Source organism: Rousettus aegyptiacus, unplaced genomic scaffold (genome assembly GCF_014176215.1).
Source record: "Rousettus aegyptiacus isolate mRouAeg1 unplaced genomic scaffold, mRouAeg1.p scaffold_m13_p_3, whole genome shotgun sequence".
NCBI classification, from domain to species: domain Eukaryota; kingdom Metazoa; phylum Chordata; class Mammalia; order Chiroptera; family Pteropodidae; genus Rousettus; species Rousettus aegyptiacus.
This window is the reverse complement of record NW_023416306.1, coordinates 60,270,116-60,288,196: the sequence shown is the minus strand read 5'-3', so window position 1 is coordinate 60,288,196 and position 18,081 is coordinate 60,270,116. Positions and strand designations below refer to the sequence as shown.

The window sequence follows — 18,081 nt, the reverse complement described above, 5'->3', positions numbered from 1 at the left end:
AATACCCATTTGACAAATCTTTACAATATTTGCTTTAGATTTTTTTAAAGTAACATACATAGTTAATTAAACCTTGGGTATCTGCCATTCCTTAACCTCATTCTTCCTTTATTTGCTGAGATAATCACTATTCTGAATCTAATGTCTATTCTGATGTGGTTTATAAAAATTTCACTTTATGTGTATGAATCTAATAATACATAGTATTGTTCTTCCATTCTAAAGTTGATGAATAAAATGTCTCTTATGCCCCAAAATGTCCAGTGAGTGCTCACTCATTCCATTCGGTTGTTTTGTTCTCTTACTCACTTTCATTCTAGAATAATTCTCCTGCCCCTACTTTTTAAAAATGACATTATAGAAATTGTTTTTAACAATCATTGTGCGTTTAGATTTACCAAGACATTTACAGATTTTTTTTTTTTGGTTGCTATTCTTCTGCTGTACTTTTTTTCTTTTGAGAAGTGTATCTTGAAGTATACTCTTTACTTTTAGTAATGGACCCTGAAAAGTAGTCTTCAGTCTTTCTGGGAAAGACTTTATTTTACTTTCTTTATTTTCACTTTAGGATTAAGTGAAATATCATTTAATTTAGGATTAAATGATAGTCTGACTGGATATAGGATTCTAGATTGACACTTTATTTTTCCTTAGGACTTTGATATAATCTTATTGCTTTCTGCCTTACGTTGTTTCTTAGACATTTACTGTCAGTCTAATTGTCATTCATTTGTAGGTATGGTTGCTTATAAGACTTCAATTTATTTTTGTATTAATGTAGATTGATTGAGATGTGTCTAAATGTAGGTTTGTTTTTATTTAGCCTGTTTGGGACTTATATACTTATTTAATGTGAAGCCTCATATCTTTTTTTAGTTCTAGAAACTTACTCACTGATTTCTAATATTGCTCCTCTCATTCTTTTGCCCCTTTGATTCTATAACTCCTGTTGTTGAGACTTCTGATTCTGTCTTTCATATCTCTTCTTATTCATACGTAATTTCTTTGTAACTCTAGGCTGCATTCTAGGTATTTTCCTTGATCTCTCATGTAGTTTACTAATTATCACTTTAATTATGTTTAATTTCATTTTTGACTTATCCCTTTAGTATTTAGTTTTCATGAATATACTTTTCATTTGCTTCTTTTTCAAAACTGTATTTTTCATCATATCATTTTCTTTCCTTATGTCTTCTGTTTCTTTTTTGCTGATCATTTAAAATGTACTGATTTTATCTTTGTCGATTTTTCTTATGTCTCTCCGTTTCAGGTACTCTGCTCCTATATGCTCTGCCTACTAATTTTCATGGTGGTTTGCTTCCTATTGAAATACTTGACTATGATCCCAACGACAGTGAGTCTCCCCACCCCTGGAAGAGTCACATGGGCCCTGAATTGTAGGAGGGTCTCTATGGAGTGGCCTAAGGACTCAGGAGTTTCCCTTGAGCTAGGCCAGTTAGTATCTCTGGTTTGGGATTCCTACAATAAGTAGTTAGTGTAAGTTTGGATTTCACACCTCCTTTTGAGTAGGCTAGGTTTTAAATTTCCTTCCTTCCTTCCTTCCTTCCTTCCTTCCTTCCTTCCTTCCTTCCTTCCTTCCTTCCTTCCTTCCTTCTACCTTCCTTCTTTCCTTTTTATTTTTCACTCAGGACTCCAAGTTGACAGCAAGCTTCTCTGCTACTTTACTAGTTCAGTTTGCAGAACTTTTATAATCTCTTCAGGGGCCGAGCAGCCTTTACAATGTTCTGCCTTATGGCAGTCTCTCAGATCCTAGCCTGAGTGATCCAAGATGATATTTCTTGTTACCATGCAGCCATTATGTTTCCAGTGTTCAGCCTCTGGACCCTACCTCACTGAGCTTTCGTTTCTCAGTGTGAGCTTCCCATGTTGGTCATGCTTTCCATCTTTGATTCTGGCATATGATGATTTTTATTTTTGGGGGGGCATTTTTTCCCCTTACATTTTATTTAGTGGTTCTAGCGTGTTTATGGTAGGAGTCACTCTGTGCTTCTTCTTGGTTTGCTTTGTAGTGGTGAATTCAGTTTTTCTTTTTAACCTCCTAAATGCCCTATTATGCCTGTCCCCTCCTTTGCTATCCTCACAGCTTAAGTACTGTAGATTAGTTTTTGTCATTTCTTGCCTGGAATTGTGTTATAACTAGCTATTCTGCCTCCAGTGCTCTGTTTATTCCATATTAAAAGTGGCTCTCGGTGGTCTTTCTGTAATATAAACATGGTCTTTTTCACCTCCAGGTATAATACACATCAGTGGCTTCTTATCATCTATTACCTTTAGGAAAAAAAAAAAAAAAGAAAAAAAGCTCTAAACACTTTTTCACCTAGCAATTTTTACTTTATAAACTTTCTTACACCCCGGAACAAATGTGTATCAGCTGTACCTACCACCATCAGATATTGTTTATAGTTATGCATAAGCGTTTTAGTTCGTGGTTGTCAAGTTTGTGGTATAGTTGTATTTGTGTTTGTTTTTATAACGTTTTATAAATCTCAGTAATTCCGTCATAATTAGTAGCTACAAAAGCATAGAGTATTGAAAATGTTATAAGATGGCATACTGTCGTGATGTCTTAAAAGGGAAATTTTATGTAGTATCCGTTGGCTTCTTCTATAATACCACTTTGGACACATGTGTAAATAGTTTCTAGGAAGCTAACATGTTGAAAGAAGAGGAGCCTTTGGAATATCAAATCCTCTGTAATCTAGCCATGGCTTTTCTCATCAGTTTCATTTCTTACCATGCTTTTACGAGATATACCCTCTGCTACTGCATACCAAACTTGTACCTTATTCTCTCAGTACTTTCATGCCTTCTTCATATTCCGTAGTCTGGGGCAGATGCCTTTCTGCCTCCTTGCATACTTCTATCATCATACTATAGCAGTACACATAATTTTCTACTTATCATGTTTTTTTCTACACTAACTCCTTGAAGGTAGGTCTCCATCTTTTATTTCTTTCTCCAGGTTTTAGTACAGTAATAGCTTGTAGTTCTTCAATAATATGTTGAAGAATAAGTACATAGGTGGAGTGAAGTCATAGAAGCTGAGCTCAAATATGCTAAGAACTATAACTTTTTGTCTTTGCTGGTTTATATGGTAATTGCATGATCTGCGTACTTAAACATGAAACATAGCTATACGATGCTGGAGAAATATGGACCGTCTCTTTTGGAAACAGTGTGAGTTATCAGTCTTTTTAAAAAAGTCTATTAATAAATGTTCTTTATCACTGTCCTACTGTCAACTTTATGGTTAACAATTAAATAATTGTCTTTTCCTATTAGCATTCTTATTCTGAATTTTTTGTTTTCTTCACTTAAGAAGTTGTAGAGTTTCAAGAGATGTGCAAATATTAGAATGTAAAAACATAATTAAAGAGTAATTAATTTTTCTTTCTTTAGATACACCTAACCAACAAAACCAGGAAAAGGATTGCAGAAGAGCCACTGATATACTAGGAACTGTATGTGATCTGGCCAACAGGTAAAACAAATTTGATTTTCACATTGATTATTTTCTTCTTTATTAATTTTTTTCTCATTTTTAGCTAGTTTTTAAGCTCCTCTACTATGGGCTAGTCCATAATTTTCTTCTCTTAACCAGATAGTATTTTTCCACTGCTAATCTCTATTTTCAGAAAAGACTCAACATTTCTGATGCATGGGTATATATTTTCTCTTTTTTTCTATTATCTAAATGTTGGGATTCATGGGGATCATCTAATTTTTGAAGAAAAAAACATGGAATTTATCTGACGCAAGTTTGAGAATTTTTGTTTTTTGTGTATGTGAACTTCTTTGAAACCAGTCGTAGCTATTGACTAAATCCAAGAGTTCAGGGACTTTTGAGATCATTTACTCTGGTAGTCTTCAGTCTGTATTCTGTAGTGTGCCCTCTGGTTCTGTGAATGAATCTAATTTAGCCCGTGGGCAGTCCAACCTTTCCTACGTCAACCTGAACAACATATAATATCTATATTATATTTTGGTATATTTGTATTATATTTGCTATAATATTATATGTGAAATAAGCCATTTGATAAAAAGAGTTCCATACTTAAAAAAAAAAAAAGACTTCTGATTTAATCAAATACTAAAACTTAACATTTAAGAAACCTGAACTTAGTTTATTGTTACTTCCTTCAGGAGCATTCTCATTTTCTTTATTGCCTGTTTTCTCTTTTATCCCATTTTGGCCCCTGAAACTGATGCCAGATTATATAAGGGAAAATCTCTAAACTAAATATATGTAATCAGCTTGTGGAATATATATATTTTTAAATTAAGTAGCAGTTAAATACAGACATACTAAACAGATTTTTTTATTTTGTTTTTTTTCCTGTTACCCTTTGTCCCAAGTAGGTATTTTTTAGTCCAATTTCCCCATGTAAGTGAGGCACAGATTTGGAAACACAGTACTTAGGATAATTCTAAAAGTAAATTCTAAATTTTAAATGAATTTTTATACTCTGAATAAGTTGAAACACCATCACATGGGTCAAACTTACACAGTAATACCCGCTTATCAGCAGTTTCAGTTACCTGCAGTCAGCCATGTTCTGTAAATATTAAGTGGAAAATTCCAGAAATAAGTTTTTAAATGTGTGCTGTTTTGAGTAGCAGGATGAAATCTTGGGCCATCCGGCTCTCTCCTGCCTGGGATGTGGATTATCCCTTCTTCCAGAGTATCCACACTGCCTAGCCATTAGTAGCAGTTTTGGTTATGAGATGAACTGTCGGGGTATCACAGTACCTGTGTTCAAGTGACCCTTATTTTACTTACTAATGGCTCCAAAATGCAAGAGTAGTGATGCTGACATTTCGGATATGTCAAAGAGAAGCTGTGAAGTGTTTCCTTTATGTATATAAAGGTATGTATATAACATACCTGTATATAAAACATGGTACATATAGGGTTTGGTACTATCCGTCATTTCCGGTATCCACTAGGGGTCTTGGAATGTATTTCCCATGGATGAGGGGGTAGGGCACTACTGTATGTGGAATTGAGCTATTGGTAGTTTCCTCTGCAGTAATTTTTTGGTTTAGAGGACATCAGGATGAGTTGTGGAAGAATTATATTTTTATTCTTAGATCTGGATGTGATGTTGGTTTTCTGAGTACCTAAATACATAATGAAATCTGGGAAGACTTGATATTGAAGAGAAATAGTAGAGTTATTAGCCTTTTACCTTCTTATCACAATTGTTCTTAAAGCATGCTAGCGGGGAATAGTTGGTGCCTCCCAATCTTAATTATGTTTTTGGTTTGTCTTCTTGTGAGAGAGCAAATTAAATATGTTGATTAAAAGTCTCTTACTGGACTAAAGATTGATGGAGTTAGTAGATTAGTTCAAAAATCAGATTTTATTTACGAACTTTATTGAACTTTAAGATTCTTTCTTGAAGTAGAATTTTGTACTAAAACATGTTATCAGAATTCTACAAGAGCCAGACACAGCCCATAAGAATTTAATTCAAATGACTTCTCTTAATATGGGAAAAAGAAATCGTATTAAATATATTTTGATCTCCACATTTGTCTTCTTGTCCTTTTCCAAGCTCATGGATCTTTTAATTGTCTTTTAATACTTTAATTATAGGTTAGGATATTCAAGGGAGGTAGGGGAAGGGAAAGCTTTTGGTGATGAAGGATAAGTGCTAAATGGGATGTGAAAGGTTATTATTGCCTGATGACAGAAGAGAGGTGAAGAGTTGAGTTACTGGGATGTGGAAATAAACTTGTTCAGAATTCTTTACTATAAAAGGTATTTTGTAATAAAATATTTCATTAGTAACATGTAATGTGGGTGGATTGTATATAAAGAAAATAACGCCTTTTTTGCATGTAGTTATACTAAATTATTACACTAAAAATTTTATTGGCATCATCTTATATTAGTATTAATGTAGTTAACTGTGAAATTCATCTGTGGATATAATCAATATAACTCTTCAGTTAAAAAACACGTTAAGAATATAGTTTTTAGAATGTATTATTAGTCTTTTCACATGCAGTTTTCATTCACAGGTACTAAAATATAAGTAGTCTTTTCTGTAAATCTCATGTCTGGTTTTGGTCAGGTGAGCTGATGGAGGAGGCTTCACCACGCTTAAAACCAGAATTCAGTGATTGATGATGCCTTTATTATATACTGTGGACACTACTTTTCTTTGCAATGCTTTCTGGAAGTGAGAGTTCCATGATATTTCTAGTGATGGTGACGCGATTATTTTTAGACCTTTAACCACTATAATTTCTCCTTTACTGCATTTCAGAGCTAGGGCAGTATGATCTTGCATGCCTGTCAACAAGATATCCTTAGTCTTAGAAATTGAATTCCAATATTATATCTTTCTCTTTTTATAAATCTACTTACTATTTCTGTTAATTGTAGAGATATTGTAACAATACCATCAAATAAAAATGAAAAATTATTAGCTAAAATTTTTAATAAATCACTTGTCTGATTATTTCCTCAGGATCATTTTTAGGCATTTTTTTACAATCATAAATTTAGTTCTAATCAAAGCATGGATATAGATAGTCTTGTATTATAAAATACAAAATTTCCTAAATATTAGCATAGTATAAATGCAGCTTTTTTAGTGTGTTGTATGTTTATTTAACATTACCAATTATTACTTGTAATGGCTTTATAACATTTCATTTATTTTCAGACTTAAGTTTTTCTCAAATTTTTACTACTACAAAAAAGATCACGTTCTTTTTTTCTTTTGGAAGTGCTCTTTCCTTGGGGGAAAGTCCCGCAATGGGATCAGCACCCTTTCTTTTGCTCTCGTACAGTGCCAGAATTTCATGGTCCTCAGTTTTGGCAAGTAGATTGAGAGTAAGGACTGAGCCAGGGCTGCCTTAAAGTTGTTTTGGATTGAGATATTAGAAGTGCTGACTGCATGTTGCCAGTTCAAAAATGAGAGAGAAAGTATAGAATATATTTCCATTTTTCTCTATTTTGAGGCTCTGAAGGATAAAGTAGAAAAATCTGGTGGCATCTGTAAGAACCTTATCCTCAAGTGACATTCATCCATCAAGTCAGTCTGTCAATCAGTTGCAGATATGTGTTGCATTATCAAGTACCAGGTACTGTTAGCCCCTGGGAATAGCCTTTAGAAAGACATAGTCTTTGTCTTCAAAGGGCTCACCACCTCATGATGGCATCTTAATGGCCTTGGTTCATGGGTTGCTGGCCCTGCTTCAAAGGGCTTTTGATCATTTTAATGTTAAGTTTTTGGAAAAACTAGGATAAAATTGCAAGAGATAGTTCATCTTTTGCCTTTGATGTATAGATTATGTCCTGTTGAGGTGAAGCTGAAGCTTGAGCAATTTTAGTGCTTTTGCATTGTTTGGAAGGTAGATGATGATTCTAAAAAAGGCATATTTGAGAAACTTTGAAAAAGCATATTTGCTATTTTATAAACTATCTAAAAGCTGTTAATTTTATATTTCTGGCTATGAAAAGAAAGCAAAGCCCTGTCATGGTTGATGTTGAAAGTGGTCTCTGGTTATCCTGCCTTTTTTATTACCTAGAATAGACAAACTTTTGGCTATGAATAGACCCAGTCCATGATTAAATTTGATAAAGATAAATGGTTAAAGTTATCATTGCTTTGAAGGCTTTAGAAATTTAATAACTTATTTTGTAATTATAATGAAAATATGCATATATTATGTTTATTCGAAGGGACAAGATGATCTAAGATTAAAGAATACTATGTGTAGAATGCAGCATACTGAAATTGAATAACTTTGTGACTTTGTTGTAAATGTAATTATTTGCTATAGAGTAAAATTTAGCATAAGATATGATTTTGGACATGAAATAGCTAAAGAATCTTAAAAGAAAGCCCCTGCTACAATGAACTATGATCTAAAGCCAGAAGACACTTAATAATGTGATTCTAATTAATTGAATTTGTTCTTATCCTGTACTCAAGTTCTTGAGTGTTCATCACATCTTTTAACCCTTGTAAAACAATGCTCTCAACCTAAAATATACAGCAGGTAAGCAAATACTCATAATTTGGGAGGCTGATACACAAATTGGGCTTAAGTACTGCTCTAATTGTCACCATACCTCCCTAGAATAAACTGCCTTTTGATGACCGGGACGAATTGAGAGAAATCGTAACGGACAGATACGGGGCAAACAGTGTTTTTAGAATAATCAGATACATCAGGTGAATGGGATTCTTTTCTACTTGTAACTTGGGTTGTTATCTTTTTTCTTTTTAGCTCTGCTTCTTTCCCGTTGCAGTCAGTTTCATCATCAGATAGAAAAAGTGTTACACTATTTGAAAAGGTACATTTTAAAACAATTTTTAATGATTCTGACCATAGTAACTTATGATAAAATATTAATTATTTTTATTGATATCCCAATTAAATTGTAATTTTCACATGTCCCAATATTTACACATTAGTACCATTTCTATTTATACATTCACTGTTGCTTTTAAATGAGAATATTGGAAAAGAACCTCTAATGAAGATGATGCATGATTATTAAGGTTTATTTTATTTTTATTTATTTATTATTTATGCCTACAGTACCTTTCTTCCTAGGTGGTCTCCCATTCAAGTACTAACCAGGACTGACCCTGCTTAGCTTCCAAGATCAGACATTGGATTTGTTCAGGGTGGCATGGCCATAGACCATGGACCGAAGCTCCATTGGGGCACAAACCCAGGACTTTCTACGTGTAAAGCAGATGTGCTAACTGCTACACTATGGAACCATGTCCTATTAAGGTTTTAACAGTATATTTCTATCTTCTTCAGGACACGAAGATGAGAACACCTAGAGAGGATAATGAAACAATTTCTAAGAAGATACCAGAATTTGAAGTGGAAGACCTCCCATCATCAAATACTGCAAAGAATGTAGAGAGTAGTGCATTTGGAGAGCCTCTGCCAGTTAAAAAAAGTGATACTTTCCAAAAAGAGCAAGATCATTTGGCAGAAGAGGTTAGAAAAGGATTGTAACAAGTATACCGAATTACCTGTTATTTCTTCTATAGTGTTGTGATTATAAGTGAAGTACAGTTAATTATTGATTTATTGGGGATAATTTGAGAAAGGAGGTCATAGATAATAAAAATAGTTAAAGCAAAATTGGTCCTCAAATGTAGAAATAGATTTCATGTAAACTTTAAGAGTACATCCATGGTTTAGAACTCATGTCCCATCCTATAAATATCCAGAAGTATAAAAATAATACATGTATGATATTTTTGAGATTAACTATTACATTAGTTGTTGGGTGAATATACTCAATGATTATACTCTGTTAAATACTGTGAATGTTATCTGTTGCTTACCTGAGCTTCCTCTTTTTTTTTTTTGATTATTAAAAAAAAGACTTCAGTATTACATTATTACTGAACAAAGATTTTTGTCCTGCTTTCTAAATTTTTAAAAAACTGATTAATTGCATTGTTGTTCTTGATCTTCGTTTTCCTAACCATCTTTGTTCCTTCATGCTGCTCTACTTTTTATTGGCAAGTGACCACATGATAGTACTATTGCTTAGTAGTAATACTGAACTCAGTTTACACAAATTAAATGCCCAAGACATTCTTTTTTTTTTTTTTTTTAGGTAAAGCAACCCTTGGTTGACCTCACAGATTGCAAGGACCATGTCAGCTTACAATCCCTTATTTTTTTATTTTTTACGCCTATAGCAGCTGATCTTCCTAGGTGGTCTACAAGCCATTTTTTAATGTTACTTTTATTACAGTTTCCTATAACATCCCTTAGCATTGTTTGAATTTGGATAAGCAGCCAGAGAATAAATTAGCTGAGAGACTGAAAGAAAAATTTGGTTTAGGGATTCAGGTATTGGGAGTTCCCTTCTCTATCTTAATTCTATTTCAATTTTGATTAAAGTAATGAATAGTGTCCAAATAAGAGAGCTGGATATCAGTCATTTTTCTTGTTTGTAACAGGAGGTTGGGCAAGTTTCATGGTCTCTAAGTATTCTATTGTTTCTCTTTGTTAGTTGATTACAGTAAAGAAAAGATGGTCAGTTGGTTTTTCTTTTCTGATACTGAAGGAAAGGAACATTTTTTGGTTAAAAGAATTTTTAGTAGCAGTGGAATAGGATGAAATAGAAGAGAAGAGGCCTCAAAATCATAAAGCTCTGAAAATAAAGTGAAATTAATCTTTAATAGTGTTTGTGACAAAGAACATTTAGTGTTTAAATTCTAAGAAGCCCTCTGTTTTCATGGAAGAGTGTAAGCGAGGGTTGATTTGATTATGATTGTAAGAAAGAGGTTTATTTTAGAGATTTCAGGGGACAGAGATTAATTTGCATGTTTTTAGTTTTTTATGATTTTATTCACGTTTAGTTAATATAGAGTGCTATTTTCATATCGTTCGCTTTGTTTTCTCTAATTTCAGAATGTATCTATGCCTTGTTCACTAATTTATATCTGATAATGAGATTTTTGGCAAAGAAGTATTTTGTCAGAATGTATTGTTTACTAATAGAAGGGTTACTGTGCACATGTATTATAATTAAGAATCTGCTTGCTTTAAAACTAGTCATTTTAGCAGATACAGAGTTGTCAAGCTCAAAGATGTGGCAGATAGTAGTATAGGTCACTGTGTAGTCAAAACTATCTCTAAATCTTCCCAAGTTTAAAGATCCTTATCTTTTCTCTCCTTTATTATGGGATATCCATATAAGGTAAGTGAGGAAACATTTTTGCATTGATTTCTATTTGGCTTTTAAGAACTGTGCCTAGACAGTCTTTAGGGGTTGTCTGAGCTTATTTTTGTGTCATCTATTATGGGAAGGGTTGCTGACTGAAATGCTTTCTGTTATTATCAGGACTTTTCTTGCATTCTGCCAATGAGCTTAATTTGGGGGTAATTTTCACTTTATTTTTTCTTTTCTGTTTTAGGTTGTGAGGACAGTTTTATCTGATTCACCACAGCCCTCTATGGGAAAAGAAGTAAAACTAGAGGAACTGATTGACTCTTTAGTTTCTAACCCGTTCTTAACAAGGAACCAAATTCCTCGAACTCCAGAAAACTTGAGTAAGTTTATATTGCTTTCTGTCACTTTTTTTTTTCTTAGACATTACTTCTATTAGAACTGTGGTCTGACAGATCTTCTGAAAGCTCACTTTAAAATTCTTTTATATCTTAAAGTTTAGTGGCAGTGGCTCCTTGTTTTGATGTAAGGGACTTTTGTTGAATTATTAAATGTGGGCACTCTCACTTGTATAGCAGTCCTCTTCAGCAGTATTATTTTGCACTGGTACTGGACAGTTTTGTTTTTGTTGCGTAACTTGACTCTTTCCTGGAAAATAGTTGATCATTTGCAAAAAATCGTCTGCCTCCACATCCGATCTGTGATCACATTTATAGAGTATAGAGGCTGTGTTCTCTTAGTCAACAAAGCAGCATCAGCCAAAAACTGCATATAGAGATCTTTTCTACCCTTCCTAAAGCTAGCCAAAACGTCCAGAACTTTTTTCTTATAACCTATAATTTTTGTGGCAAAGTTTTGATATTGTTGTCCTTATGTAGGCACATAATCATGGTTGAGTGATTAAATATAATTTCCATTATGCTGCTAAAAATGACATATTTAAAGTTAAATTGATTCACTTCAAATAGAATCCACCACAGCCTGACAGTGGTTGGCAAACTTTAGCCTACGGACCAAATTTGGCCTACCCTGTGTGTTTTTGTAAACAAATATGTATTGAACACAACCTTGCTCATTTGTCAACATGTTTATGGCGGCTTTCATGCTGTAATGGCTAAGTTGAGTAGTTACCATAGACTGGATGGCCTGCAAAGCCTAAACTACTATCTGAACCTTGGCCCGAAAATATCTTTTTAATACATGCAATTTGTATATGCTGAAAATATATGCACATTTCAGAACAGCTTTTGTTATTTGTGTGGAGATGGAGTTGTTTGATGTTGTTGGGCTTTGGTATATTGTGAAAGCCTTATCATCCAACTAGCATATCTATGGAACATAGTAGCTTTATCTTGAGCACTAGAAATGAAATGTTTAATTGCATGCTGTGTTTGCAAATATTTAGTAAATTGTGTCCCCCCCCCCTTCATTTAATTAGTAAGTGATATTAGGAGCTCATGGAGAAAAGCTGTTGAAATGGAAGATAACAGAAGTACAGAACCAGTTCAAATGGATATTGAACATAGAAAAATATTGCCAGAATCCTTACCTGTGTTGCATAATCAGAAAGAATTTAGCATGGCCAGTTTTTTCTCAGCAACCACTGAATCTGATTATAGCCATTCTCATTTGCCTGAAGAGAAAATTGTTTCAGATTGCCTCAAGTGTTCGCCTCAGAAACCTGTGGTAACCAGTCTCATCGGTAAACCAATGACACAAAGTCAGTCAAATTTGTTAAATAAGATAATTTGCAAGCAAGATTTGGAGTGTACTGCTTTACAGAACAAGCTCCTAGAAACTACCCAAACAGAAACACTCTCCCCTGCTGTGAGCAATAAGAGAGATGTGATAGGTAGCAGTGAAGATGAATATATTAAAATATTGGATTACTCGCCATCTCCTTACAAAGAACCTTCCATGCATAAAAGTATGTTATGGAATTCTTTTCAGATATCAAGTGGAATTAGTTCTAATAGTTTTAAGGGTACTGATTTTGGCATATTACATGAAACTCTTCCAGAAGAAGTTGGACACTTAAGTCTTAATAGCTCCAGCAGTACAGAAGCCAATTTTAAACTGGAACCAAATAGTCCTATGCACAGTGGCATTTTTCCAGAAGATGTTGTGAGAGAAAGACGGATGACTCCAAAATCAGATTTAAATTTACAGTCTATTTCCAGTAGATATGAGGCTCTGAAAAAATCTCTGTCTAAGAAAATGGAAGAAATTAACCTCTCTCATTCTGAAACACCTGAAGGACACAAACCAGAATTGAGCCCTACTCCCTCAAACATGCAAGCAGATAATATGTGTAACTTTTTGGATACTCACGATTTGCACATTGACTATACAAAATCATCTTTACGCACATCTCTTTCACCACTAATTAAGTTTTCTCCAGTGGAACAAAGACCGAGGATTCCAATATCATGTAGTCATGGAGAACTACCTAATTTAAAGGGTAAGATAAAATAGATCTCTACATGTTGACTGGTTGAAGTTTTCTTTCAACTTTACATAAAAATAATGTGCAGTTAATGCTACATGATCTTTGTTAATGTGACAAAACATTCTCCTTATTCTTTCAACTAGGATGAGATGAAGGAACCTATCACTTTTATGGTTACTTTCAGAATCTCTAGTGATGTGTAGATAGTTTACAACTGGTATGGGACAGGACTGGAAAACAACAACAAAACCCCGAAATCTGTTGCTTTTGTAATACAAGCTACTGAAATCTTGACAGAATCTTCTTGGCTAGTGAAAGATGGTTCTAAAAAAGTTGAGAAACACTATGTTAAAATCATTTTTGTAATATCTGTGATTTGCTTTCAAATAAATTTGTTGGGGGTGGGGTGACAAAACAAGTTAGGGGAGTGTATTAGTTTTCTAGGGCTGTGGAAACAAAGTATCTGCAACTGGGAGGCTTAAAACAATAGAAATTTATTGTCTCTGGAGGCAGTAAGTACTGGAGGCTAGAAACCAGCATCAAGGTGTTGGCAGAACTGTGTTCCTTCTGAAGCCACCAGAGGAAAATCCTTCTTGCCTCTTCTGGCTTCTGGTAGCCCTGGGTGTTCTTTGGCCTGTGGCAGCGTAACTTGATTCTCTGCCTCTGTTTGGCATGGTGTTCTCCCCTTCAGTGTCTATGCACCTTCTTACTAGGATGCCAGTCGTGTAGGTGAAGGGCTCACCGTACTCCAGAATGACCTCAACTAATTATATCTACAATGACCCTATTTCCAATGAAGCCACACTCTGAGGTCCTGGGGTTAAAACTTCAGTATACCTTTATGGGGGACACAGTTTAACCCATTAGCTGTTAATAGGAAATAATTATTGAATTATTAAAGTTGGATGATGGATACATTGGGTTGATAATTCTCTTGTGTATTTTGAAAATATTCTTTGTAAAGAGTTTAAAGCATGTTAGAACACATATAGATCTGGTGATATTCATTACATATCACTTTGATTTGCCCATGATAATTAAATACTGGTATATTGAAAAGTATTCTAAGGGGGGGGGATGTATTGATATTTTCCGGAGAGTATCTGGTGAATGAATACCTCAGTGAGAATAATGGTAATTATGTCATAGTTAAGTATTTGTATGTGAATTTTTTATTTAAGAAGACTGAAATTTGCTACTAAGAATCTGTCCTATTTTTTTTTTTTTTTTGCTTACCGTTTTCTCCTTTTTCAAATCAATTTTGCAGAAGAAGGAATCTTAAATAAGAGCCTTGATACAAAAGAATCTCCGTTCGACTTGATGAAACAGTAGCCATGTTAATTCAACTGATGTCTTCAATTGAAGCAAGCTGATTTAAAAACTGATTTATAATTTAAATACACGTTGGAAGTGTAATTCTTTTTCAAGGTCTAAAAAGACTTAAACAGTGCCTTTTAGCCTCCTCTAATGTTTTTAGGTAAGAAGATTACGTTTGTATTTTCCCTTTGTATTATTGTATTGGGCTGAAATGTGAAGTATTTGGAAAGTAAACGTCAGGTTACATGAAGCCATTTGATTTCTTGACTCTTGTAAGCATTAAGTAAATGGCAAAGTAGTTTAATTTATTAGTTTTAATTTCAGTTAATATAAGGATGAGCAGTTTTTGATGTACTTTGATTAAGTGGTTAACATAATAGCCATTGAATACACTGATCTTTCATTTTAGGGAAATATACAACTTATTGTTTCTTAATGGAACATTCTGATACTAACCAAAAAAAGTGAAAAAAATAGTGCCTTGAGGTGTGTAGTCAAAATTACTAAGTTTAAGTTTGGGAAAGCTCTAAATGGGCTTAATGATTACTCAAGTAGGTTGATCCTGAAAAATGTTTGATCGAATAAAATACATGTGATAGTAGGTGAAGACTGGGGCAGAAGGAATTTAGAGTAAAGGAAAGAGATAGAGTAGGAGATGACTATACACTTTTAAGGAACACTATCGAACTATAAATCCATTTAGTGGGTTGTATAGCAGATTTATATTTAGTCTAATTTAGACTTGGAGAATTTAATTTAACTCTAGTTTTATATTTTAACAAAAAATATAAATTAAAATTTATGTCTTGTTTTTTTGGTGGGAAGGGTAGTGTTTTAGGCTAGAGGAACTAATTTTGATTATGTTACTTTCCTCGTAAACCATTAGTTCCCTGCTGCCTACAGAATAGCCTCAAAATAACTTGAGGAAACTGAATTTTGGGGTTAAGTAACTTGTTCAGCTGACACACAGCTAAGTCATGGTGAAGCTAGGATTTGATCCTATTTTCCTTCAGTAATAAACTTCAGGACCCCATATAAGTTACTAAAAAGCCAATAGGATATGGCTGCAGGGTTGGCCTCCTTTTAATCTTCTGAACTCCGAGAGTCAGATGTTAGGCCTCTTGTATAGTATCCTGCCTCACTCATGGCTCACAGCCAAGAAAAGAGCTTATCTCCAGCATCAAATTGAGTACATGCCATGGCCCTCTGAACCAAGAGGAATGAGCACACACTGGAAGAGTGACAGCACCTACAGTACCCCTTTGTAGCCTCAACTTTTAACCATTAAAACCTTTTCCATTTGCCAAGAAATTGGCAAGGAGAGAAAAGGGAAGGGGAGAGTTCTGGAAGTGGATGAACTTAATAGTTGATCTTCCTTCACTTATTTTGGGCTGTCTCTAAGTTGTTTGTTCGGTCCCAGTTTGAAGGCCACTTTTGTTGTGTGTTTGAGAAAAAATAGCAGTGGAAAAGAGGAAAAGCTCTTAAGGTGCCGTATTCCTTTATTAATACAATGAATAAAGGACTCTGCAGGTCAACTGGGAAACTAGTCTGCCTTAAGAAAACCGAATCTAAAATTAACATGTTGGAGAGGAGGTAGAGCCATCATTATTTACAAAGTGCCTGGGCCATTCCTACCTAGCTACTTAATACATATAATTTCCTTTAATTCTTATAACCGTAAGATAGTAGAAGGAGTAATAGAGGAATCTACGTAGGGGACCTTTATATTTGAACTCTATTTCTGGAATTAGCAATGTAATTAATGGGATTTAAACAAAGAAGTGACATCAGAGCAGACCCTTAAAATCAAAAATCTGTTATGTAGGCAGTATTGGAGAGGGAAAGTCTAAAGATGGCCAAGTCATGATGAAAATGGTTTAGGAGGTGAAATTTGAGATTTTTAGTTTTACTGAAATGCTTTAATGAGTGTGGATCTCTAGAAACCTTAATTCACAGTTTTGAAGCTGGAATACTTTACCTTCGTCTTCCAGATTATCACAAGTATAGCTGTCCTTGAAGGCTCAGAACAAATTTCACTTCCACCTTGAAATCTTCATCTATCTTTTCCATGGGCCTATCCCTTCTCTGAAGTCTATGGTTTATCTTAACTTATTCATTTAGTATTTTTCACTTAATTGCTTTTATCATACTTTCTTTTCCATGTTTGTATGTGCTCTCTAGCCATACCAATTATATACATAGACATACGCACACCTGTGTAGATGTCTGTGGGAGGGTGTATCCACACATATACTCAAACGAAAATACTGAAGTATTGGAATTATTTCCTTTGCATCTTCTGTGATGGAATTAAAGTAATGGTAAAGAGGGGTACTTTATTGTTGTAAACGTACTTTTTCTCATATTCATAGATTACACAGAATGTACCTTGTCCTATTCACTATTTGTAAAATAAAGTTGTGTAAACTGGCTTCTCTGTCAGCTTGAAACTTTGGATAATGCCAAAATGTCCTAATTATTTTAAATGTTTAAAGAGGACAAGCATGTAATGTTACTTAACATTAAAAATGTTATCTAGTGGAATAAAGGATATTTGAGGTTAAAAACATTTGGGAATAATTTAACTAAAAAAAAATATATAAGTGTTTTGAAACCATTCTTTTCCATGTGTTTCTTAACCATGATCTATGAAGTCAATTTTATCTATAGGAAAAACAGGAATTCCTTGTTTTTTCCTACTCTGGGAATATTAAAGCAAATAAAATATTTAAGAACATTTTCCTCAATAAGAAAAGTATTTACTAAAGTAAAATTCTCTCACATTAATTGCAGTTTTTTCCTCATGTGCTTGAATATCAAGTTTACATCCTAAATTTATTGTTTGTGAGTCCTCTTTGGGACTATTTGTAAATATGTTCTACATACTCTAGTCTTGAATAAACATTCAGTATTATACCACTTGGCTCTGGAATTTCCTGTACATCAAAAAGAACTATGCCCTGCAAATCATAAAATGATCATGGTCACATTTAAAGTATCAGTAATTTGATCAGCAGAAATTTGTGAGGTTCAGTGATTCAGGTAAGAGTATTTTATTATTGCCATTTTAATTACTAGATGTACTAAATGTATTTTAAAGTGATTTCAAAAAGTGCATCTATACTTCAGAGTGTTTTTCTGGAGTCTTTATACTTAATGCAAAAGGCCCTAATTAGATGAGTTTAATAATCAGGTTGCTCTGTGGGTAGGGACCCTGTCATCCACAGCTGTTGCTATTGTTTAAAAATGTTAAAATACTTTTATAAAGCCTTGGAAATTCTAGAGTCTATCAGTTGTATTTAATGTCTGTATACAGAGCTAATGTCTCATTTGTAAAATGAATTGATCAGGTTTCTTGGTTGTAAAATACATAGATTGCAGTTGAAACAATCTTTAAGTCAGCTGGAAAGGGACATTTTAGGTTTGTTTTCTGATTTCAATATACACTGTCAATCCAAATTAAGAATCTCAGAACCCTCCCCCCAAAGTAGGTAACATAATCTGATTCGTTATTATCCGATTTACAAATAAACAGATGAAAAAACTGATTTTGTCCAAAGTGAGTTAAAACACTACTGAGAGAAGTCATTTCACCCTTGACTTCAGTTTCCTCTACCTG

At 33.8% G+C, this 18,081-nt stretch overlaps 1 protein-coding gene and 1 non-coding gene across 2 annotated transcripts in view; both read left to right on the top strand.

The window, feature by feature from the left end:
• HAUS6 (HAUS augmin like complex subunit 6) overlaps positions 1-17,381 on the top strand; it is a 35,306-nt gene extending 17,925 nt beyond the window's left edge. Inside the window, exons 12-17 of the mRNA XM_016136255.2 lie at positions 3,421-3,502; positions 8,272-8,338; positions 8,818-9,003; positions 10,944-11,079; positions 12,135-13,157; positions 14,413-17,381. Coding sequence (XP_015991741.2) covers positions 3,421-3,502; positions 8,272-8,338; positions 8,818-9,003; positions 10,944-11,079; positions 12,135-13,157; positions 14,413-14,477 — 1,559 coding nt within the window. The 3' untranslated portion in view covers positions 14,478-17,381. The remainder of the gene's footprint in view (positions 1-3,420; positions 3,503-8,271; positions 8,339-8,817; positions 9,004-10,943; positions 11,080-12,134; positions 13,158-14,412) is intronic.
• LOC118601145 lies at positions 8,061-8,191 on the top strand. Its single transcript, XR_004950232.1, has one exon.
• Positions 17,382-18,081: the final 700 nt, after the last annotated feature.